Source organism: Zalophus californianus, chromosome 14 (genome assembly GCF_009762305.2).
Source record: "Zalophus californianus isolate mZalCal1 chromosome 14, mZalCal1.pri.v2, whole genome shotgun sequence".
Classification (NCBI taxonomy): Eukaryota; Metazoa; Chordata; class Mammalia; order Carnivora; family Otariidae; genus Zalophus; species Zalophus californianus.
The window spans coordinates 80,725,364-80,748,932 of record NC_045608.1 but is presented as its reverse complement, the minus strand read 5'-3'; the positions used below and the strand labels follow the sequence as shown (position 1 = coordinate 80,748,932).

The 23,569-nt window shown below is 42.3% G+C and overlaps 1 protein-coding gene and 1 long non-coding RNA gene across 9 annotated transcripts in view; one reads left to right on the top strand and one right to left on the bottom strand.

The window, feature by feature from the left end:
• BCL2 (BCL2 apoptosis regulator) overlaps positions 1-23,569 on the top strand; it is a 167,408-nt gene that overhangs the window by 54,466 nt on the left and 89,373 nt on the right. Inside the window, exon 3 of one of the 8 annotated variants that reach the window (XM_027575637.1) lies at positions 11,981-12,107. The exons of the other annotated variants lie outside the window; for them this stretch is intronic. Within the exon in view, the coding sequence (XP_027431438.1) occupies positions 11,981-11,989 (9 nt within the window). The 3' untranslated portion in view covers positions 11,990-12,107. Of the gene's footprint in view, positions 1-11,980; positions 12,108-23,569 lie in introns of those variants that run through there. 8 annotated transcript variants of the gene reach the window in all.
• LOC113912490 lies at positions 9,313-19,014 on the bottom strand. The gene is made up of 3 exons (XR_003516841.2): positions 17,920-19,014; positions 12,008-12,248; positions 9,313-11,263 (listed from the first exon to the last, which is right to left on the bottom strand). It is a non-coding gene; the product is annotated as an uncharacterized LOC113912490 (long non-coding RNA).

Genomic DNA, 23,569 nt, shown 5'->3' with positions numbered 1-23,569 from the left:
ACCCTTTTTCAAAGTCTTTTTGGGTGATTACCTTCATATCTTTAAATAATATACGTGTCCTAGTCTCTTGGGGTTGAGGTAACAAAGTACCATAGACTGGGTGCTTCCAAGTAATAGAAACGTCTTCTCTCGCAGAGAAGGCTCCGTCTGAAGCTCCAGGGGAGGACTTACCTTGCCTCTCCCAGCTTCTGGCCGTAGCTGCCCATCTCTGGCATTCCTTGGCCCTGTAGGTCATCACGCCAGTCCCTACCTCTGTTGTCCCACGCAGCTCTCCCAAAGTGTCTGCGTCTTCACAGGGCATTTCCCTCTTCTTTGGAGAACACCAGCCATATTGGATGACATCCCACCCAATGACCTCATCTCTACTCGGTGACTGCAAAGGCCCCGATTCCCACAAAGGTCACATTCACTGGAACGTATCTTTTGGAGGGACACGATTCAACCCAGAACACCACTGTTTCCCAGCTTATAAACACTTGGCCTTGCTGACTTTGTTTGTTCTAGGGCAAAGCAGGTTTCTCTCCCTTATTCAGCCCCATCTCTGCCTTGAGCTCCTTCCCTGTGGTTACATTGGTCTTCTTAGTCCCTCCCCTTAAAGGACTCTACAGAAATTTCAAACAAATTCTTGACACTTCATTTCTTATTCTGTTAACCTTAGAGAGCATCACTTAATTATCCATTAAAAACAAGAACATTAGCGCTTCTGACTCCTCTCTTTTCTTCCACTTCCCAGCCTCTGTCACCTGCTGCCAGGGCTGATAACCCCTGAGTTCTTCCTGGTTAACTGAATGGTTAAATCTTCTGTCATCCATCCTCAGATGCAGAATCGATATTTGTGTGTAGCTTCTGTAGATAGGATCTATGAGTGGAAAACTAGCAAACAGTGTTTTCATTCTTTATTATTATGCCGATGTCTGCTGGGTTATATTGCCTTGTATGCCCTCTGGGTTTTAATTAAAATGCTTTCTGCCATTTGAAGAATGACAGTATAATGTATGTTTGTAGAGTACTTTAGAATCTACATTGCATTTATTTTTGGATGGCGGCATACTTTTGTGGCACCGTTTGGAAACTCGGTTTGTTAGTACAACTTGAAATCCGTTTGTATTGCATATTGAAATGAAGCTTTGTCTCTTATTAGGAAACGTTCAATCACATGAAACAATACCCATGTGGGTTTCTACTCTTTATGAGTTTTTAACAGCAGGTAGTTTCTTCTAAGGCAGTGCTAGTCAAACTTTTGGATTTCAAAACTTTTGTTTCCTTCCTTCCTTCCTTCTTTCATTCCTTCCTTCCTTCCTTCCTTCCTTTTCTCTTTCTTTCTTTCGTCTTTCTTTTCTTTCTCTTTCTTTCTTTCTTTATTTCTTTTCTTTCTTTCTTTCTTTCTTTATTTCTTTCTTTCTTTTTCTTTTTCTTTCTTTCTCTCTCTCTCTCTCTCCTTCCTCCCTCCCCCCTTCCCCCCTCCATTCCTCCTCCCCTCCCCTGCCCTTCCTTCCTTCCTTCTTTCCTTCCTTCCTTCTCTCTCTTTTTTAAACTCTAAGGACCAATATAGAGATGTTAACTTCTTCCTTCACCGGGTTAGGATATTAAGAAATTCACTACTATTTACTCTCCTTGGTAACTAAAGAACATTTAACACCAAAAGGGTAGGAAAAACATAATCTCAGAGTAAATTACACTATTTTGAAATGGAATGAATTTAACTTAAACCCCACTACCTCCCCTAATTTTTCCTATTTTGTGTAGACTGGTGAACACCGTCTGGATAGAGGGTTTCCTGGGTCAGTCTTGTTTAGTGGCCAGGTATTTGGTTTTAGTGGATGTTGAGCATAACTGTTATTTACTTCACTTATTCTGTAGCTGGTTAAGCCTGCTACAGAAGATGCTCAAGACCTGGGGACAGGCTCCATGTGGGATGGGAAGGTTGGTCGCCCTGTTTTGTGACCTTTAGCTATAAACAGACCCCTGTCCCCTAACTACATACCGCTCGTCCAGGCCAACTGAGCCAGCTCACAAATGTGGGGTACTGGACATGGAGGAAAAAGGTGAGAGGAATTTATGATCCATCACCTTCGTAGACAAGGCCCTTGAGTAAGGTACCACTTGACTCCTTAATTTCTTGGTTTCTTAAGTGGTCACAAAACAGGGTCATTTCTTGGCTGGAGTACTACAACTGGCAAGCCTAAGCGTTCAACAGATGCACGACAACAGCATTTTCATAGTATTTTCAAACTGAACTAAATCTCAGACAGAATGAGGTTACTGATTATCTTTGTCCCATCAAATACATTTGATTAATTAACCATCTGCTTAAGTTCTTTCTCTCCTTAAGGGACTTGTAGATTGGGATGTCAGCCATCACTCTGTTTCAGTACATTGCATTGCTGTTGAATTTAGTTTTCAGAATGTTAATTTTTTTTTTTAAGATTTTGTTTATTTATTTGACAGAAAGAGACACAGCGAGAGAGGGAACACAAGCAGGGGGAGTGGGAGAGGGAGAAGCAGGCTTCCCGTGGAGCAGGGAGCCCGATGTGGGGCTCGATCCCAGGACCCTGGGACCATGACCTGAGCCGAAGGCAGACGCTCAATGACTGAGCCACACAGGCGCCCCAGAATGTTGTTTTTAATAAGATGTTTTGTGAAATCCCCCAAATAAGACCAGAGTTCCTTCTGGGGCACCTGGGTGGCTCAGTGGGTTAAGTGTCTGACTCTTGGTTTTGGCTCAGGTCATGATTCAGTGTCCTGGGATTGAGCCCCACGTGGGACTCTGTGCTTAGCGGGGAGTCTGCTTCCAGTTAGAAGCGCAGAGTCTTGTCCGTTGAGGTTTTGGTGCTGTTGTCCTCCTGGGGTCCAGTCCCAGTTCTGGGAGAGCAGGAAAAGGGGGCTCTGCTCCCTCAGCATGGCTGAGTTTGGTCTGTTTATTAGAAGCAATGGTCTGGATACAGCCATCCACACTGCCCTTCTATTTCATTTGTGACCAGTAACACTCTCCAGAAAAGAGTCACCTGTAATTTATGGAGCAGGAAAAGGTGACCTGCACTGCTCTGTGTCACTCAGCTCTTTAGGACCTTCACCGTGCCCCAGTAAAGTGGGAGAAATGACATTAACTGCCTGAAGGCAGGGATCAGAGGAGACCTTCCTGCTGTGTGTCACTTGATTCTTCTAAATGCCCGTAAGAGGACTCAAGCTTGCAACCGCATGCTCTTCAGTTCTCCACACTCAACAGCGGAGTCCCCAGCCCGATCCAGGGACAGGCAGGGCTCGGGTTTATAGAGTTGCGTCCTGCCCCTACCTTTTACCTGCGCTTGTGTGACCTTCAGAAGCCCTCATGCCTCACGGTGTGTTTGTGCCCGTCGGATGGTTTTTGCTGAGGTCCAGGGAATGTGCTATGTGCGCGCTGTCAGGATGGCTCCTCTGGTCACCAGCTCAAAGAGCCGATCTTCGCTTACCGAACCCTAACACTCAGTGTGAAGGACGAGGGCAGTCCAACGCCGAGGTTTGGATGGCTACATATGGCATCTTTTCCATAACCCGTATTTGAAATATATGTATTAACTTAGGATACAAACATTTGGAAGTTTTAAACAACACTGGAGTATGAAAAAACTGGCATCGATGATCATGATTGCACTGCTTGCCAAGGGAAGGTGGAATTCATTTTGAGCACATTTTAGTTTTTGTCTGATCATGTTGTACATGGTAATTGTTATAAAGCAGAAAAACCACCAGGCATCCCTTTATCTCCCAAGCAAACATTCTAAATAGTCAGGAGTTTGCTGTACATAAAAGGAAGCTTTCTCTGACGCCGAAGCTTGCCAAGCAAATTGTGACTCCTAAAAGTAAAGCCCAGAGAAAGAATAACTTAAACAAGCTTTCAGTGGGTGGAAAATAAACACTAACTCTATATGTATTTCAAGAACCTAAAAGACACAGGTGGGAAATGAAGCCTCCCCGATAAGAAAAAATGCTTAGTTGGGTGGAAAAAAAAAAGAAAACATTCAGCAATTTTTGGAACCGTGCAAGTCCGGACAGTTTCTTTCCTTTTTTTTTTTTTTCCTTCTGGTTAGCTGCTCATAGCCACAAATATGTGTATTATTTCCTTCTTGCCCACAATTATACTAAGAATCATCTTTCTAATATACTGGGGAATCCCAAATAAAAATCTCATTTTCCTAAAAACAGACAAGCCTTTAACTCCAGCAATTAAATTATTCAGTTATTCCTATCTAGAATGAAAAGGGGGTCATCCAGTTGTTGCAACCGAAGTCTCTAACGACCACCTCAAATACTTTCTCCCCAGATTTACACTGTACACAGCTGATGTTCTTCAGGAGGAGGTTTGCCCTGTCACTGAGGTTTTGAACTAGCCCTCAGAAATCTCCTTCGGGAGGCCTGTCCAGTGAGGCAGCGGCCCCAGTTAAGTGATAGAGAGGTAGGACCACAGAATATTTTAACCCTTTTCGGAATATCGAAAGATATTCTTACATGGGAAGTGACTATTAACTACTTTGAATGTATTCTTATGGGAAGTGATTAGTGACTGCTTGAAATCTGTGTCTTACCCAAGCATGTCACAGTAGTAAACCCTGCTAACTTCATAATAGGTCATAAGGTGTCAGGTCTTAGCAGTGTGAACCCCAGCGGCCTGCCTGGATTCCAACCTCTGCTCTTCCCTTCGCTGCCTGGTTTTTGATGCTGCCTCTTCCTTATCTGCAGAGCGCCAATTCTAATAGCACCTTCCTTCTAAGCGCTGTTGTGCGTTAATATGAAGCAAGTGCTTAGAACCGTGCCCAGCACGCCCCAAACACCATGGAAATGGCAACTCTTCTTTTTTCTCTTTGTCACGGTGAGGGAAACAAGGAACAAATCCAAACTGTACTCAGCCCAGGAATAATTCTATTTACCATTAAAATGGTTTTGTTTATAGAATTGGTATCTGCTGTCTGTGCATTCACTTAAAAAAATCAGATTTGAAACAGCAGTTGCTCGGAAGCTGTTTAGCTTCTTCTGCTTCCTTCTTAATTTGTGCCTGCTCCCTGTTCTAGTCCGGGTCTAGGTCTGATAGATTTCTCTGTGCAGGATTTCTCTATGCAGACCCTCTGCAGAACTGACCCTATCCATTCATTTGGATATGGGACAAAGAGAAGTAATGGCCAATCAGAGAGCTCTCCCGCTAGCACATGAGGACATAGGTAGAACCTGAATCCATAAAGGGAGGTTGGAATGTTAATGAAGCAGATGATAAAGTCAAGCAGGTGTTGTCAGTTCACTTGAAAGTAACTTTTTCTGTCCTTCAGCTATGACAGGAATGGTCAAGATTTTACAATTCTGTTTCCTTGTAAATTTCCGCTTCTTCATTGTATCTCAAAATCTCAGTGAATGACAGTCTCATTGTGTCTTTTTTGAGGTATGAGGAAAATGAGCATCAATCATATTTGAGGAGTAAGAGATTGGTGGAGAGATAAATTGTTCATGACTTGCTTTTGTTTTTAATTTCCAGATGATAAACCTAACGCTAAAATTCACTACCTAGTACTGGCTGAAAACTTTGTCTCAGCATTCAAATATAAAGTATTTTTCTTAGTCATTTTTTTTCTTAAGGTTACACAGTTATGCTTGACTTAAATATTGAAATTAAAATTTTCTCCTTCTACAAATATTGAAATGTCATGTTATCCATAAGCTGAGTTGCACAGTAATTATTATAAAGAGAAATATAAATCCTCCCAGGCCAGTATTTTATTTAATTTGATTACTTGTGGGTTTGTAAAAGGCGAAAGATTTATGCGATCTGAAGAGAAACCAGAGTATTATTACTTGTGGGTTTGTGACCATTAGTATTTGTTGTTAGTTTATTACAGTTGTGTTTTTTGTATTTTTTTTTGAAGAGCATTTATTATTATTTTTTTAAATTTTATTGTTATGTTAATCACCATACGTTACATCATTAGTTTTTGATGTAGTGTTCCATGATTCATTGTTTGTGTATAACATCATTCTCCATGCAGAACGTGCCCTCCTCAATACCCATCACCAGGCTAACCCATCCCCACACCCCCCTCCCCTCTAGAACCCTCAGTTTGTTTTTCAGAGTCCATCGTCTCTCATGGTACGTCTCCCCATCTGCTTTCCCCCCCTTCATTTTTCCCTTCCTGCTATCTTCTTCTTATTATTATTTTTTTAACATATAATGCATTATTTGTTTCAGAGGTACAGGTCTGTGATTCAACAGTCTTACACAATTCACAGCGCTCACCATAGCACATACCCTCCCCGACGTCTATCACCCAGCCACCCCATCCCTCCCACCCCCCACCACTCCAGCAACCCTCAGTTTGTTTCCTGAGATTAAGAATTCCTCATAATCAGTGAGAACATATGATACATGTCTTTCTCTAATTGAGCGTTTTTTTTTTAAAGATTTATTTATTTGAGAGAGAGAAGACAGCACAAGTGGGAGGGGCAGAGGGAGCGGGAGAGAGAATCTCAAGCAGATTCCGTGCTGAGCGCAGAGCCTGACATGGGACTCAGTCCCACAACCCTGAGATCATGACCTGAGCTGAAACCACGAGTCAGACGTTTAACCGACTGAGCCAGCCAGGCGCCCCTGCTGTCATTTTTAATATTTTACTTGGACTTAGGAACCACGTGTTGCTTCAGAAATTCTCCAAAAGACAGTACGTCCACTAGTAAGTGGAAAGAATTACTTATTAGTGTTCAAAGTATCTCAAAAATGCAAATAAAGACATCTGAATTTTTAAATTTGGATTACTGACAAGTGAATATGAAAAAGAACACTCTCGTAGTTTATGAGTTGATTGTATGTGGAGAAAGTCTCCTTTCCCCCATCAGAACTACAGCAGTTTTGAGTAGGAGATGTCTTGGTATATAAAATGAAAATATACTGCCGCCACCACCATCATCATCATATTAATGGGACTTGTGGCCACCATGCATTTCATGAGGCATAACCAAAGCGCGTCAGCACTTGACGGGAGAAACCAATCAATTCTAACATTGAATGGTCGTGCAAAACTTTGCAAGTATATTATTTGTGATGTTCAGTAATACCAGAATTTAGTTCTCCTTATTTTATTGACTTGATTCCATTTTCACCGGTTTAAGTTTTTCATTTCATTAATAGTGAATTCAAAAATTTACTCTCTTCTTCACATTCACAAGTGATGGAATATTTTAATGAGAAGCAAAGGCTACCTTTGTGTTCTTCCTTGCAGTAGTGCCCATAGTCTCTGCCTCTAACTTCACATATGCAGACTCCTCGTTTGATATGTGATTCAACATGCTCTTACTGAGGGCCTCTTTGTGAAGGGAATAGAATGCACTGGTAGGAGTATGTGTTTTGGAGTCAGACTATTCTTGGCTCAAGTCCTGGCACAGCGATTTGCTTACTGTGTGGTCTTCAGCTTCCTTGTCATGTAAATACCTGACCCACAGAGCTGTTCAAGAGCTAAGAGAGAGGATGGAGGTGCGTGTGTATGGCCTTCTGTGGCTTCCATTGGCATCTCCTCCCTCCTCCTTCCCGCTTGGGGCCCGCTGTTGTAATTCCTGTCCACAGTGTGGATGGGGAAACAGAGCATAAGTGCTTGACAGAACCCTTGCCTTTAGGGAACTAAATGTATTGTACTGTGACATCTTAAGCCAGTACCTTCACTGCGGACACATTGGTTAACAACTCTGTTAAAAGAGGGGTTGACCTTTACTTTATGATTATTTCTAAGAGCACTTCCAGACCTGACCTTCTGTGAGTCCGTGATACTATGAAGCTATAGGTTAAAGAATAAGGAACTAACAGTAGGGTATTAAATGGGCAGTATCGACTACAATAATATATCATGAAGGAAGAATCAATCAGACTTAATGACAGATTAGAAAAGATTAGCCATGAATCAGAAATTACTCTAAGGTAGCATTCCCCAACATGTCCTCTGCAAAACACTAGTTCCTCAGGATGGTAATTGGTATTAATTGAGAAAAAGTTTCTGAAAATCATTTGGGGCATGCTGACCTACACAGGTTTCTTTTCTGCAGGACTTCTCAGAAGCTTTCATATGTGCATGTGCATTATGATTCTGAAATGGGGGAATGTAAATAATTGTAGAAGCCTTTCGAAAACGTACTCATCGTGGAATCAGAATTATTTTGCACCCAAGTAACATCTCGTTGGACTAGGATTTTATGGGATGTATTTTGTGAAAAGCTGCCTTATGGGTTTAAACCAGGAATGGTGTAGAATATGGATACTTTTCACTTCACCCACTGTACGTGCTGAGCGTTGACCTCTTACAAGTTCCCACGGAAGTTCTCATCCAAGAGATGAATGAGATCCAGTCTTTGCAACAAGTCTGGTGACAAGGCTTCAAGTATGGTGTTGTCTACAAGGCTAAGAGTAGGGATACCCTGGCAAGACAAACACCCCAGCAGATTACTGACACAGAATCAATTGAGGCAATATCCTGAGGGCAAAGGGTCTTGGCTTCTGCCTTGAATGTATTTCTTTCTCTCTCTCAAGCTCTTGTAATGGTATTTGCATCCTGTTAACCTCAGAGAAATTCTGAAGATAAAATGTATGATGCCCAACCTCAGGTGGTTGGAGTAAAACCAGTCGGAAGCTTCATTCAGGAGGGGATTTAACCAAATTTAGTCTGAACTTTGCATTTGAGTAAAAGCGTAGTGTTTTGACCACCATTTTGACACTTGGCTCCAAAGTCAAAATATAATCTAAGAAGAGAAACCTGAAAAAACAAACTACACACATAGGCAACCTGCTTCTTTATGAGGGACATGGAATTGAGATGTTGGCTGGACCCTTACGGCATAATCTCTATTTTTGTTTCTCATGGATGAGACATGAGCTGGAGGCCTTGTGGCAGATTTTACTGGATGAAGCTTTTCTTCTCACCAGTCAGGTCTGTGGACTAGTTCACCACTGGATTTTTCTGCCTATGAGGCCTTAGGAAACATTTTGGCAGGTTGCACCGTTATTTTGCTCATGTTGTGAGTAGCATTTCTCTGACCTTTTGTTATTTACTGAAACAGTCTGGCCTGTTTTCTTTTAAGAGAAGCGTGAAATAAAGGGGAGTCAGTCAGCACAGGCTGACTTTGGTATTAAAAGACTAACTTCAGGCTGCTCAGCTCCAAGTATACTTTTAAAGTTAGGGGGTTGTTGGCCTCCTTGCTTCTTATTCCCATGCTTTTAAGGGGTCTTTTGGGGAAGGTTCTTTTTTTCCTCACTAAAGCAGATCGTTTACTTAAAACATTTCACCACATCTAAAAACACAACCCACTAAAAGTTTTCCTCTGACATCTTGAGTGTGGTGGGTCCAAAGCCTTTCCTGTTTTGAACAGTGATGTGACTTTATTCCAGGGGGAAGACAGCTCCAGACTGATGATTTGGTGACAGGGCAGCCCTCACTCCTGAGCTCTCACGACCCTTAGGAGCCCACACAGTGGAGCTGGCGACACCATCCGGGATGCTCTCCGTGTCTCACCGGGGCTCCTTCTGCGTTCTTTCTGCCTGCCTGTGCCACCATTCCCACCATACCTGTCTCCCTGGTGCTTTTCTGTCCACTCCCAGGGGACTCCCCATTCATTGCAGGCTGACTTAACAAGGGTAAAGGAAGCATCAAGATCTCATTACATCTTTGGAAATGAGAAAGTGCGCGCGCGCGTGTGTGTATTCAGATAGACGCTTATTCCTGTCTCCCCATCTATCTCCTCACCTGCTACTGGTCTCTTTCTACCTCAGACAGAAAATTCAACAGGAATCACGTCTTTCCATTGGGATTCCCATAGCTCTTGAACTCTGCTGCTAGCACTAAAAACCACCGCTCGAATTTTTGTTATGTTTACTCTCTTAGCCAAATGTAAAATGATCTTGGCATACGCAAACCAGCCTGAATGATTGTTAATGAAGGCTCTGTGTCATTTAATAATGATCTGTTTGAGATTTTCCATGGTCTAATGGCCATTGTTTTAGAGATGTGTTACGCATTTTCTCATTTAGTCAGTAAATAGTTACCGCACTGTCGTCCTCAGTGTTGGGGCTATGCTGGTGAAGAGAGGGGACAGGCTGCTCCTGGAGCTCATATCTGAATGCAGAAATAGAGCTGATAAATGAGTAAAGCCAAAGGTAAGGTGATGGTAGACAACCAAAAGGATAATGCCGGGTAGCTGGGGCAGGGGGAGGACACGTTTGGATTAGAGTGTCACAGGGGATCTTGCTTTGGCTCCAGGCTTGTAAGAGGAGGCAGAGCCACGAGAAGTCCTGGGAGAAGCTTGTGGAGACAGAAAAAAAGAGCCAGGTCTTGGCCTGACTTAGACTCTTCTCTCCTCCCTGTTCCTTAGCCAATGGCCTCATCTCTATGTTTGCCTCTTGGTGCTAGGACCTGATTACTCTTTAAACCTCTGTGTCATTAGAAATACCCATGAAACAGCTGAAAGCTACTATCTTCTCAGAACGCTGGTGGTGATGCCTGATGCTGGTGAGCCGGCTGTGAGCCATTCAGAACCCGTTGTCCCTCCGCAGCCCCTCTCCACGGCCCTCCTATTCAGAGAGCACGATGTACAGATGAGAAGATAGGTTGACTTCATTTCTTAGAGAAGGGTCATAGGAAATACTTTAAAGTACAGGGAGTAGAAAAAAGCAGCAGCCTAGACCTTCAAATACAATTAGGTTAAGATAGGCGAGCTACTGCTGGACAAGTGCTAACTTGGTCATGCCACTTTTGAAACTTTTTGTTTTGCAATAAATATAGACTCACGGGAAGTCGCAAAAATAGCACAGAGAGGTCCCAGGTACTCTTCATCTGGTTTCCCCCAATGGTAGTGTCTTGCCTAACTCAAGCTTCGGGTATAATGTAGGTAGAGGATACACCCAACCAACACCAGGAAACTGACACGAGTGAAATCTCCAGAATCTTCTTCAGATTTCACCAGGTTTCACATGCACTCATTGGTGTGGGCCCGTATGTGCACTTCACCCCATGTCTAGGTCCCCGTAACCACCCCTGTCATCAGGATACAGAACCATTCCGTCACCACCAAGAAACTCCCTTGTTTCGTGGCACTTTTGTGTATGAGGAATAGCCTCAGACGTTATCCTGCATCTCCGGTGGATCATATTCTGGATGAATCTGTAGCGAGCTTGGATAAGTCTCTGCAATCTATTGCTTGGCTTGCCTGCTGTGGAATTTGTAATTAACTTACAGATGGAGATCCTTGGTCTGACTTGTACGAAGAGCATCTGCAAGCCCAGAACAAAACAAAACAAAAAAAAATAAAACCACTGGTTTGAATAAATAACTCTTGACTTCCATCCTGGGAGCCCATCAGTGACACCCAATTGATTTAAGAGGCTAATACCCATCATGTGACCTCAGTTGTTTACTTCTAAGAAGAACAAGACCCTTTCTGATGCCACACAACTTTGGGGACATAACCCCTGTACAGGGGTTTTTCCTACAGTATTTCTTGAAGATGGCTGAGGAACACCCCGGAAATGGGTTATCAGATTACCTGGTGAGTGGGGTGCATTCCTCCTTCTAGAAGAGAGAACAAATTACCGAAAAATGCCCCTTCGTGTGTGGTGGGCAGAAGCCTTTAGGATGTGTGTTTAGTGAGGACTGGAGGTGCAGGCTGACAGGGAGGCAGCTATAAACAGATTGAGGGAGAGACAACGCACTTAAGGGAAAACATCCGCCTGCTGCCTCTGACCTCCAAGAGCTGCATCTGTGGCCTAGCATCAGGCTTGTAATGCTTAAAAAAGGAATGCGAAGGGGCCCAGCGTGGGCTCTGAGAGTTTCTTTTTTTCCTCGAGATTTTGTTTGCTTTGCCCAGAATGCTGTCAGGGGCTGATGGAAGAAACTCATATGGGCCTGTTTCCTGAAGCCGAAGTAGCATTCCTTAGCAGCTAACTTTTGAATGAGTGATTTAAAAGACATTTTTACCTGTATTGTTCTAGGCACACTAATCAGAGGAACCCACTTACTTGGCTTAAATGAACCCTCTGGAAATCTCGAGATGGACTCTTCAAAGATCTCGCATTTCAAGGAGAAGTTTTTGGTATTAAAGAAGCTGGAAACCAGAAGAAGGAAGCAGATCATGTTCTCATGGAGCCTCAGAGGAGATTAAGAGCATCTCTCTCTCATTGCTAGGTTGAACTTCACATTTGTCAAACACATCCCGTGATGTATGCATTACTTTTTTCTCTTCGGTCATTCGTTTGTGTCCTGTGGGCACAGCCCAAGAGGCCGATTCAAAGGAAATAAAGATCAGGTGTTCTGCAACCTTATGGCAGGTTCTCAGGGTGGAAGCAAAAGAGGATCATGAGTAATGAGTTCTGCTCTTCACTCCTGGGCCTTGTCTCTGCTGCTCATACAACCTTCCCAGCTGGTGGCTGGTTCATTTACACTTCATGGTCAGTGACTTTTCCCATGGGGAGTGTCACCTGGACCATTGTAACTGAGATGGAGGAAGTTGTCCTAAGTATTGTAAACAGCCTTGTTGGACATGTCACAGTCCCCCCAGCTTTATATTTCGCTCTTGGTGTCTACTCCACGTGATCCCCCTCTGAACTCCTGGCTGGATTCTCATACGTCTAACCCCCAACCAAGATGGCAAGAAGACTCCTATATCTCAGGGCCACACGGGATATAAGCAGTTTGAAATTTTATGAAATATGAAAGAAATGCATATAAATGATATCCCTTCAGGTACATGATGCTCTTGGCTGGAGCTCTGTTCCGTGTAAGGCTGAGAATGGCCTCCATGTTTTGTAGCAGGGAGGAGGAGGGGGTGTTGCCATGAGGAGTGACTGAGAAGGCAAGACTAGAAGGGTAGGAAATTGAATAAACAGAGGAGAGGAACTGGGGATGGTTGTGTGCTGGTATTGCGGAAAAAGCAATAAAGGACGGTCACTTGCTCTTTGTGCTCAGAATCTGTGGCATATTCGTTTTCCACTTTACCACGGGCATGTGATAGATTCTCAACATTCAGTGCAATAAATTAGGCCATACACTGTATGTCCTCCGTTTTACACATTTCTCCTTAATTTTATATCTATATCTATATCTATATAAGCACTGTATTTAAAAAGGACTGGCTACCTTAAAGTCAGATAATTTGCCTCAAGTCACATAGGTTGAATTGGTAGATTTGAACTCAGGTCTTTTGAGCCCCCAAGCGTACCTTCTATTTGCAGTCAGTGTTTCCTATTCTATTTGCAAATCAGTGGTTTCTCATTTTCTTAAGGCGCAGAATCCTTCTGATTTTTTGAACCTGGTCCAGGTGCTGAAGAGAGGCTTGGAAAGGCTCAAACTTCATTTTTTTCTTTCTTTCTTTCTTACAAGAAATCTCTAGAACTGTTTCATGATACCCTGGGGATGATGGACACAGTTTCAAGATCCACACCTTAGAGTAGCTCATCTCCAGAAATGCCTGTGGGTACTCGTTTGTACGTGGTTTGCTGTGTATTTTCTCATACCTCGAAAACAGCTGGTTGAATTTTTCCAAACCAAGCAGTCGACCTTCCGCCTTTGTATCCTTTGAGTTTCCACCACAGTTCAGATCCAGCGCCTTTTTAAAGAATTGTATTTTACACAAAGGTAGCTGGACAGTGAGGGAAAGAATAAGGGTGGGGGGGCACTCTCAAACCAGGTCAGGGTGATCAGCCTGGGACATCTTGTTTTCATCAAATTCCCATAGCTACCCTTTGCTTCTCTGTGTGCTTGCTGGACTTTTGAAATTCTGTTGTGCTCTTTGTAGCTGGATGTTTTCCAGAGGGTCATCAGGAGAAAGGAGGATGTATCTTCTGCATTAATAACCTTTGGCAGGAAAATCAGACCAAATGATCTGGTAGAGAGCGGGAACGAGGGGGTGCATTTATTCCCCCTTTCCAGGAAAGTGTCAAGTTCACCATGCCCCAGCACCAGACTCTTCACCCGGTAACTCTGAAATCTTATATCAAGTTTACTCAATAATCATGCGGTCATGGCAAAACTACTACCCCATTTTTGAGGGATAAGAATTGTTCCTTTTAAAGGCATATAATAAACAAAATAAGGGACCATGAAGTATACCTGGAGTAGCAGCTGATTTCTGTATGTACTTTCCTGGTTTTGTTTTTTTTTTTTAAGTGGATTCATTAATGTGGAGCTCCAAAACAACTCTTAAAGATTTACATTTTCTGCACCTTCATTACTAATAATCACAGGGAACATATGAAAATTTAGAGAATATACTAAGGTTTATGGCAGAGATAAACACCATAGATCAGGGGTCCAAAAACCATGCCCTGTGGACCAAATCTGGCGTGCCACTTATTTTTGTAAATAAAGTTTTATTGGAACACAGCCATGCCTATTTGTTTATGGATTGTCTGTGGCTGTTTTCCTATAATAGCAGCAGAGTTGAGTAGTTAGGACAGAAACCATATATCTTAAAATATTTGCTATCTGGCCCTTTACTGAAAAAGTTTTCCAACCCCTGCCATAGACATCTCCATGATATTTATTTACTCATTGATTCTGTGAAGACTAATTATGTTATAGACACTCTGGAGAAATCCAGAGGTGAATAAAACAGTCCCTAATGTCCATGAACTTAAAATGTAACAGAGACATGTACTCTGAGAGTCACCTGACAAGGCGGACTGCAACACCTACTACGGATGAGAAATAATTACATTGCTGTGTGGTTCAAAGCCGGTGAAGGCCCCCGACAAAGGGAAGGAATTGGGACCAGCAAGAGGGTATCGCTTTCATAAATGTAGCTCCCAGCGACTTCCCAGCGGGAACTTCATGAGAAGTAAGAGTCATTTCCTTCATGGAATTTTATAAATTGTAGTATCCAAAAGGTGGAAGTGATTTAGGATATTACTTAGCGTCCAGATTTCTTTATCTGGAAGCATATATTTCCTCTTCAGTTACAGGGAAATCGTATTTCTAGAAAATGTTTAAAGATTTGAAGGAAGGCTTCCTTCTTTCGGGTGGGAAGACAGAAGAAGTTCTTTTTCCTTTTTTACTAACTGTTCACTGACCAAAGGGATATGAAATGGTACGGGCCTTAAAGAAGGGGTCTTGACAGGAGACCTCTCAAATGTCTGGATGGATTAAAAACAAGGTAAAATTACAGAACCCAGCCATGAATACGCATGACTCAGTGACGGTTCTCTCTCTTTCCTCTCCACAATGCCACAGTGTACAAGTGGACATGGAGCTTTTGGTAAAAGTTGAGGTCAAATGCCACCATGCCCTGGGAAGACTGCATGCAGGAAGCTTCCTGAGCCCTCCCAGGATTAATGTCTGCCTCTTTGTTTCTGGCCTGTTTGAGGGCAGGATTCATGCCTTTTTGATTTTTACATCGCCACTAGTGCCTACCCCATTATTTGTGTTCGCCAAATATCTGTTGGTTTAACATGAATTGAACTCAGACCCACACTGTGCATTCAAAAGCGAAGTGGCGGATTTTGGTAAAGGACCCAAGAATTTCAGGTTAGTCTACAAATGAAACAAGTGAGACTCTTTCCATTCTGCTTCCATCAGAGGAGCAGAAGTGGCGAAATTCTGGCCACCCATTCTCTATACTTACAACGATAAAGATGCCAGAGAGAATGCAGCTTGGTGGTGGTTGTGATGTTTTCCCCACGGAAGGCATAGTATTTTGACTGATAGACCCTGTTTGGTGCGAAAGCAACTCAAAGAAAAATAATATTGGACCCCTAATAGGTCATTTTAATCTTAGGAAGCACCAAGCCCGAATATTTCGTACTGCCTCCCTCTAAGTAGGAGAGCCCCCGGAGCTGGCCACCTGGCTGCAGCGTACCCTGGGGCCTCGGCCTCCCCTTTCCAAGAAGCCCAAGCCATCCTGTCTCCGAATGGTTCCCACTGCTGGCTCTCACCATTGCCTGGGGGCCAGGAGCCAGGCCTGTGCCCCGGATAGAGACTACAAGAGGGAGACAGGGTCCGGACAGTCACCTGGCTTGTCCCCTTCCCCTCCGTTAGCCCGGAGGGGGCTGTCCAGCCCTTGTGGATGAGGAACACGCTGTAGGGCATTTTTCTGACAAAGACATACAGTCGCTGTGTGCACACTCGAGGGCTGCATTCTATCAAAACCATCTAAATAAACAGAGACGCTGCCGTCTGCCCAAGCCCCACGGTGTATTTATGAATGGGATTGCTTCATCGTCATTTTCTTTTCATGTCAGTAGCTGGGAAGTCAGAAAGCATTACCTCTACAGCGGGGGGGGGGGGGGGGGGGGGGGGGGGGGGCGGGGACATTGCGAGTGCCTGCCTCCCCAGCGAGCTGCGGCCACAACCAGCAAACAGAATTACTTCACCCGCCGTCATGGGCCCCCTCCCTGTGGGATCTTTCTCGAAGTTCTGATTTATAACGCTCACTTTTGAAGGCCTAGAAATGCGTAGGTGAGATTAAATTACTGATTATCCTGAAGCCCTGTTTTCACTGCAGCCTTTCTGGACGGCCGCTGATCCCGTCCTGTTGCAAGCATTCGGTGGCATGAATCCACTCGGTTTCTGCCCACATCACTGCATTCCTGGGATGCCTTTACAGGCCTTCGCAAGATCATCTGACAGCCGCCTGTGGGGTCAATGAACTTTAGACATAATTAAACATTCGCAGTTAGGAGAATTAATTTTTTTTCCTCCCTGAAAACCGGAGAGAGCGTACACACTATGTGGCCCTCCATGTACTGAGCAGAAGTTCTGGGGCGCGATCAGGCTAGTTTCACATGATTTAATGCTGAACCGAGGAAAAAGTGATTGCATCCTCTACCGGGCCTCACAGAACGGTCACCACCCGGTCACCACCCACACTGTTTATTCAGACTCGGATCTTGGCCATTTGGGGTTTAAGCCAGAAGAGGGGGAAAAAAATCCAACCCTGGAATGAACGCTTTTGAAACTCTGTATTCTTCATGAAATGGGGCCAACGGTTCTTTTAAAAATCTATTAAAATCAATTACTAGGCTCCTATTTTCATTTATAACGGATTGTTAGCAACAGCTAATTTTCTCCGTTGCCATCCAGCTTTGGCGCCGAGGCTGGGATTGGAATCCTAGCTCTGTTTTCCCTGGGTATCTGATGCTACCACCAAAACTATGTGTGGGTAATTGGGCAACTCTGACCTTTGACTGGCTTTCCATAAAATAAGAAGGAAAGGTGTGAGGAGCAAGGAATCACATGAAAACAAGCCTGCGAGCTGGCAGTAAGTGTAAGATCTACGGGAGGTGTATATAATAATGAGAAGAGGTAGGGCAAGGCAAGAAGCCGGATCGGGTGCCTGGGAGGAGGACCGATCAGACACCAGGTCCTTCTGTCTCTAAGCAAAGATTACAAAAACTCGTCTCCGATATGTGAGGTTGTATTGGGTTTCTAAAGATCTCTAGAGGAGATTCTGGAACCTCCCTTGGTTACCCACCCTACGATTTGGCAGTTCCTACAGCCAGGAAATTCTTTCTTATTTCCAACCTAAAATGTGCGTGTAGTGCTGCTTCAGGGGCTGAGTTGTTGGTCGGGACCCCGCCCCCCCCAACCTCCCCGCAGCATGTATGACTGCAGGGATGGAATGGGGCATATTCCCTGCTGCTTAGTTAAAGCTACAGTCATGTGACCCCCCTACCTAACAGTCCCCAGACTCCCAAGAGCGGGGATGGCGCTGGGGAGCCGGGCAGAGGAGGAGTGTTTATTGACTTCCAGACACCAAGTACTAGTACTAGGCATTTGGTGTATGTCACCAGGGGAAAGAACCTAGCTGGGACACGTCCCAGGACTGAGCCTCAAAACCATGTGCAAATATTAAATGCAGAAGCTCTTTGAGATTTTAAAAGAAAGGGGAAAACAAATCCTGAAAAACAGGGGAAGTGGATTCTAGAATTTCACTGACCTTGACATGGCAGTCCACCTTCTCAGTTTGAAAAGAAGAAGAGCTGAAAGGCAGAGCATGGAAGGGACCAATCCCGGAGCGGATCTCCAGGCTTGCGCCCCGACTGCAGCATCCTGTTGGCCCAGGGTGCAGCGCTCTGAAGGCGAAGTGACCAGACCGGAGGTCACTTCTCTCACTTCCTCCTCCTCCGCAGGTGCACAGTGAATACTCAGCCTCTCCACGAAAGAATTACAGATTCATTGAAAAGCTGTCAGATGACCGGGGCAGCCTGTCTTCTTCCCTTTTTGTCAAGTTATGTCATTGTCCTTCCTCAGGCTGCGGTTTGTTCCAGAAGGGAAGAGGCTGTCCTCTCCTTCGGCCGCCTACCCTACCCTGAATTGCGCCATGGTCCAGTTCCCTGTGTTACATAAATTACGGAATGAGTGGCGTGAGCCTCGCAATGTGATGCCCAGGGGCTCCGAGCCCTCTGATGGTAAATCGTGTGCCCGCCTGCCCACTCCTCCTTCACCCTCATCATCGGTCCATAAGAGAGACATTTGCCCTGGCTGCCTTGGAAGGCCCCTAGGAAAAGGGATGATGTCTGTTGGTATCTTTAAAATGTGCAGAACACAGTATTTTTCTATTATGAACAATTTCAGGCAAACAGGAAATATGGAGAATAAGATAGCAAATGCATGTGTGTTATCATTTCGTCCTATCTTTATGCCATATGTGCTTTAGATCTTCCCAGCCACCTGTAAAAAAGAGAGAGAGAGATAAAGCACCTCCTGGTCCCATGCCCCTTCTCCCTTCCCAGCTTCAATTTAAATTCGATGCTTATTATTACCGTGGATGATTGCATCTTTTACACACATGTATCCATAGACAGTCTGTATATTTTTAAATGTTTTTAAGCTTTCAGTGATATCATTGGGTTTGTGTTCTGTGTTATACGTATAAGATTAATCTGTTGAGAAAGATGTACCTCTACCTCATCCACGTTCCATGCTGTATAGTATTCAAAGGAAGGACATTAAAGTTGTTTCTGACTTTTTTAAAGTGCCCTTTTGAAGGATATTATAGTTGTGTCTAACTTTGTGACATTGCAGACAATGCTTCAACATGCACACATGCTTTGCACGCATGTGGAAAAGTTTCTCTTGGATGTGTGTGTGCGTGTGTGTGTGTGTGTGTGTGTGTGTGTGTACCACATTTTAAAAAGATTTTTTTTTATAGGGGCACCTGGCTGGCTCAGTTGGTAGAGCATGTGACTCTTGATCTTGGAGTCGGAGCCCCGCGTTGGGTGTAGAGATTACTTAAGAATAAAATCTTTTTTAAAAAAAAAGATTTTATTTATTTATTTGAGAGAGAGAGAGCACGAGGGGAGGAGGGCCAGAGGGAGAGGGAGAAGCAGGCTCCCCGCCGAGCAGGGAGCCTGCCAGGAGCCCGATCCCAGGACTCCGAGACCATGACCTGAGCCGAAGGCAGACGCTTAACCAACTGAGCCACCCGGGTGGCCCCCAAAATAAAATCTTTAAAAAAAAGATTTTTTTATAGCAAATGTTACAATTTGTCTCTTTCTACCTCACCTTGATCTCATCCCTTCTCAAAGGTATGGATGCAGATGCGTAATTTCTGGGTCTGAGGGCAGAAACGTCATCAACTTCAGTAGACACTGCCCGATTGCTCTCCCAGCAATGTGGGAGGGTTCTCCTTGCTCCGCATTTCTCCCAACATGGCATCATCAGGCTTTTATGTGTTGCTTGTCTGATAGATTGTAAAGGTATTTTACTGTGCTATTGATTTATATTTCTCTGATTCCTGGGGAGGTTCTGCTTTGCTTTCTCAGGAACATTGGTGATGGGGGTTTCTTTTTCTACGTATTACCACTTTGTAGACTTTGATCATTTTTTCTTTTTTTTGTAGTGGGTTGTTTTTGTCCTTATAGATTAAAAAAAATCCTGGATTTAAAAAAAATTCCAGTACAGCTAACATATAATGTCATATTAGTTTCATGTATATAGTATAGTGATTCAAAGCTCCTATATATTACTCAGTGCTCATCATCTAAAGTGTACTCTTTACTCCCCTTCACCTGTTTCCTCCATCCCCCACTCACCTCTCCCCTCCTCTGTCTGTTCTCTATAGTCAGGAGTCTCTTTTTTGGTTTGTCTTTTTCTTTGTTCATTTGCTTTGTTTCTTAAATTCCACACATGAGTGAAACCACATGGTATTTGGCTTCCTCTGACTGACTTACTTCATTTAGCATATACTCTCTAGATCCATCCATGTTGTTGCAAATGGCAGGATTTCATTCTTTGTTTATGGCTGAGTGATATACCATTGTGTGTTTTATTACGTACATACACACACCACGTCTTTATCCATTCATCGATCGATTGGCATGTGGGCCTGCTTCCATAATTTGGCTGTTGTAAATAATGCTGCACTAAACATAAGGGTGGATATATCTCCTCGAAGTAGTGTGTTCATATTCTCTGGGTAAATACCCAGTAGTGGAATTACTGGATTATATGGTAATACTCTTTTTAATTTTTTGAGGAACCTCCATACTGTTTTCCACAGTGGCTACATCAGTTCATATTCCCACCAACAGGACACGAGTGTTCCTTTTTTTCCGCATCCTTGGCAACACTTGTTTCTTGTGTTTTTGATTTTAGCCATTCTGACAGGTGTGAGGGGATATCTCATTGTGGTTCTGATTGGCATTTCCCTGACAATGAGTGATGTTGAGCTTCTTTTCATGTGTCTGTTGGCCATCTGTATGTCTTCCTTGGAGAAATGTCTGTTCATGTCTTCTGCCCATTTTTATTTTTATTTTTATTTTTTTTAAAGATTTTATTTTATTATTTATTTGAGAGAGAGATGAGAGATAGAGAGCACGAGAGGGAAGAGGGTCAGAGGGAGAAGCAGACTCCCCGCAGAGCAGGGAGCCCGATGCGGGACTCGATCCCGGGACTCCAGGATCATGACCTGAGCTGAAGGCAGTTGCTTAACCAACTGAGCCACCAGGCGCCCTGCCCATTTTTAGATCGCATTGTTTGGGTTTTTTTTGGTGTTGAGTTGTATAAGTTGTTTGTATATTGTGGATACTAACCCTTTATTGGATATGTTATTTGTGAATATCTTCTTCCATTCTGTAGGTTACCTTTTGGTTTTGTTGATTGTTTTCTTTGCTCTGCAGAAGCCTTTTATTTTGATGTTGTCTCAACTGGGTTTTTTTTTTTTTTTTTTTTTTTAATCTTCTATCTCTCAGTCTGTTTCTTGCCTTTAAGCTTTGTCTTTTTGGTGTCTTTTGTCACAAGAGTTTTAAAATCAAATTTATCACCACTTTTTCCTGTCTTTTTTTCCCCCATTGTATCATTCCCTAGCCTGAGATTATAAAAATAGTGACTCTATTTTTTCTAAACATTTCAAAGTTAACTATAATTCTCTTGGAACTCATTTGTGGATATAGTGTGAGTTTGAGTCTATTTTTTTCCCATATGAATAACCAGTTGTCCCAAACCATCTATTAAATAGTTCAGCCCTTTCCCACAGTCTTATAATGCTACCTCTGTCTCATCCCAAGTTCTGATACATGGAGGGGCTCTCTCTATTGCTTTGGTGTGGTTATCTCTATCTGCCCCAATCCTAATGTGTCTGAATTATAAGGCTTTAATTAATGTCTTAATATCTACTTGGACAGTGCCCACCTTATACTTTTTCAATATTGTCTTGGCCGTTTTTTGACCTTAATTCTTCTCTGTGAATTTTTTAAACCAGCTTAAAATGTCCACGAAAAGTCTTTCTAGGATTTTAATATGAATTACATTGAATTTATATATTAACTTAAAAGGAATTAATATTGATGTTGAATCTTCAACTCTATGAGTGTGATATATATCTCTGTTTATTTAGGTCTTATGACTTTCAGGGAAGTTTAATAATTTGCTTTAGATTTATTCCTAGGTTTGTCATAGTTTATTGCTATTGCTAATGGAATCTTTTAAAAACTACATTTTCTAATTGATTGTTGCTGATAAGGATGTCATGAGTGTTTGTGTATTAATCTTGTCTCTGGTGTTCTTGCCAAACTCTCTTATTACTTATAATTGTTTGCAGTTTCTTTTGGATTCTCTTATGTAGACAGTCTTATCATCTGCAAATAATGCTTCTTTTGTTTCTCCATTTTTAATCCTTATTTCCCTTACTCCTTGTTCTTGCTTTATTGCATCAGTTCTGTATCTCACACAATGATGAATGGAGGGGTGCTGGAGAAAGCATATTTGTCTAGTTTCTGACTTTAAAGGAAATGTATTCCTAAATTTTATTTTAGATTCTTCATAGAAACTACTTCTTGGTTAGAACTTCCTTCTGTTCTTGGTTGGCTAGGTATTTCATTGCATTTTAAAATTGTGAAGGGGTGTTAAATTTCATTAAATACTTTTTCTGCGTCTATTGACATGATTATATAGTTTTTCCTTTTTAATCTGTAAGTGTGCTAAATAACATTAGTTAATGTTAAATCTTTCTTGAGCTTCTAGGATAAACCCTACTAAATCATCACAAATACACACACCCACGTCACACATTAATCATGTGATATATATGATATATGTGATATATCATATATGTCAGATTAAAAACATATATTTTTAAAGAAATAGTATATATTTATACACACACCACACTGCTGGATATGTTTGCTGATATTTTATTTAGGATTTTTGCATTGATATTTTGAACTGACATTGACTTACTGCTTTCCTTTTTTGTACTGTCAGTCTATTTCTAAAATCCAGCTCTAGACTGAACTTATAAAAATACATTCAGAAGCATTTGCTATTTCTCTATTTTTTGTGTGTCAATTTTGGTAACATATTTTTCTAGGAGATTTTTTATTTCATCTGTTTTTAGATTTATTGCTTTAAAGCAGAGAACAGAATTCTCATACTAGTATGTAAAAGAATAATTACTGTATTTAGAGTTATGGGTTTTTTTATGCCTGATAGTGTTTATTTCTGCCTTCTTTTATTTCTCTTATTCATTCTTGTTGACTATCTACCTATTTTATTAGTCTTTTCAAAAAAAAATCAACCTTTGTTTTCTTCCTACTCTCTATGTTTCTTTGTTTTTACTTTATTGATTTGTTGTTCTTATTATGATTACTGCCTTCCTATTACTTTATCCATTTGTGGAAAAAGAATTTTCTTCCATTGTCTTTATTTTATTGATCTTTATCTTCTTAATTTTTTCTTGTTTTCTGATACTGCATTTAATGCTAAGCATTCCTTCTACTGAAATCTAGGGTTTCAACTATTGTTCAGTTCTGCATGTTTTGTTACTTTCATTTCTATTTCATGTTAATAACTTAGTAGTGTGTTTTTGAAATTTCAAATGTACTCGGGCTTGGTGCCTGTGGTTTTGTTATTGATTTCAGCCTTTATTGTATTTTGGTTGATGACTGTGGTCTGAATGTTAGCAGTTCTTTGAAATTTGTTGGGACTTGCTCTGTGGCCTAGAACCTGGTCAATTTTTGTAAACATTTCATGTGTATTCTTTATTAGGTGAAGGGTTCTCTTTCCATATCCATTAGATGAAGTTTTAATATACATTTTATAATCTTCTGTATTTTTTCTGCTTTATAGCTTGGTCTATTGATTTCATG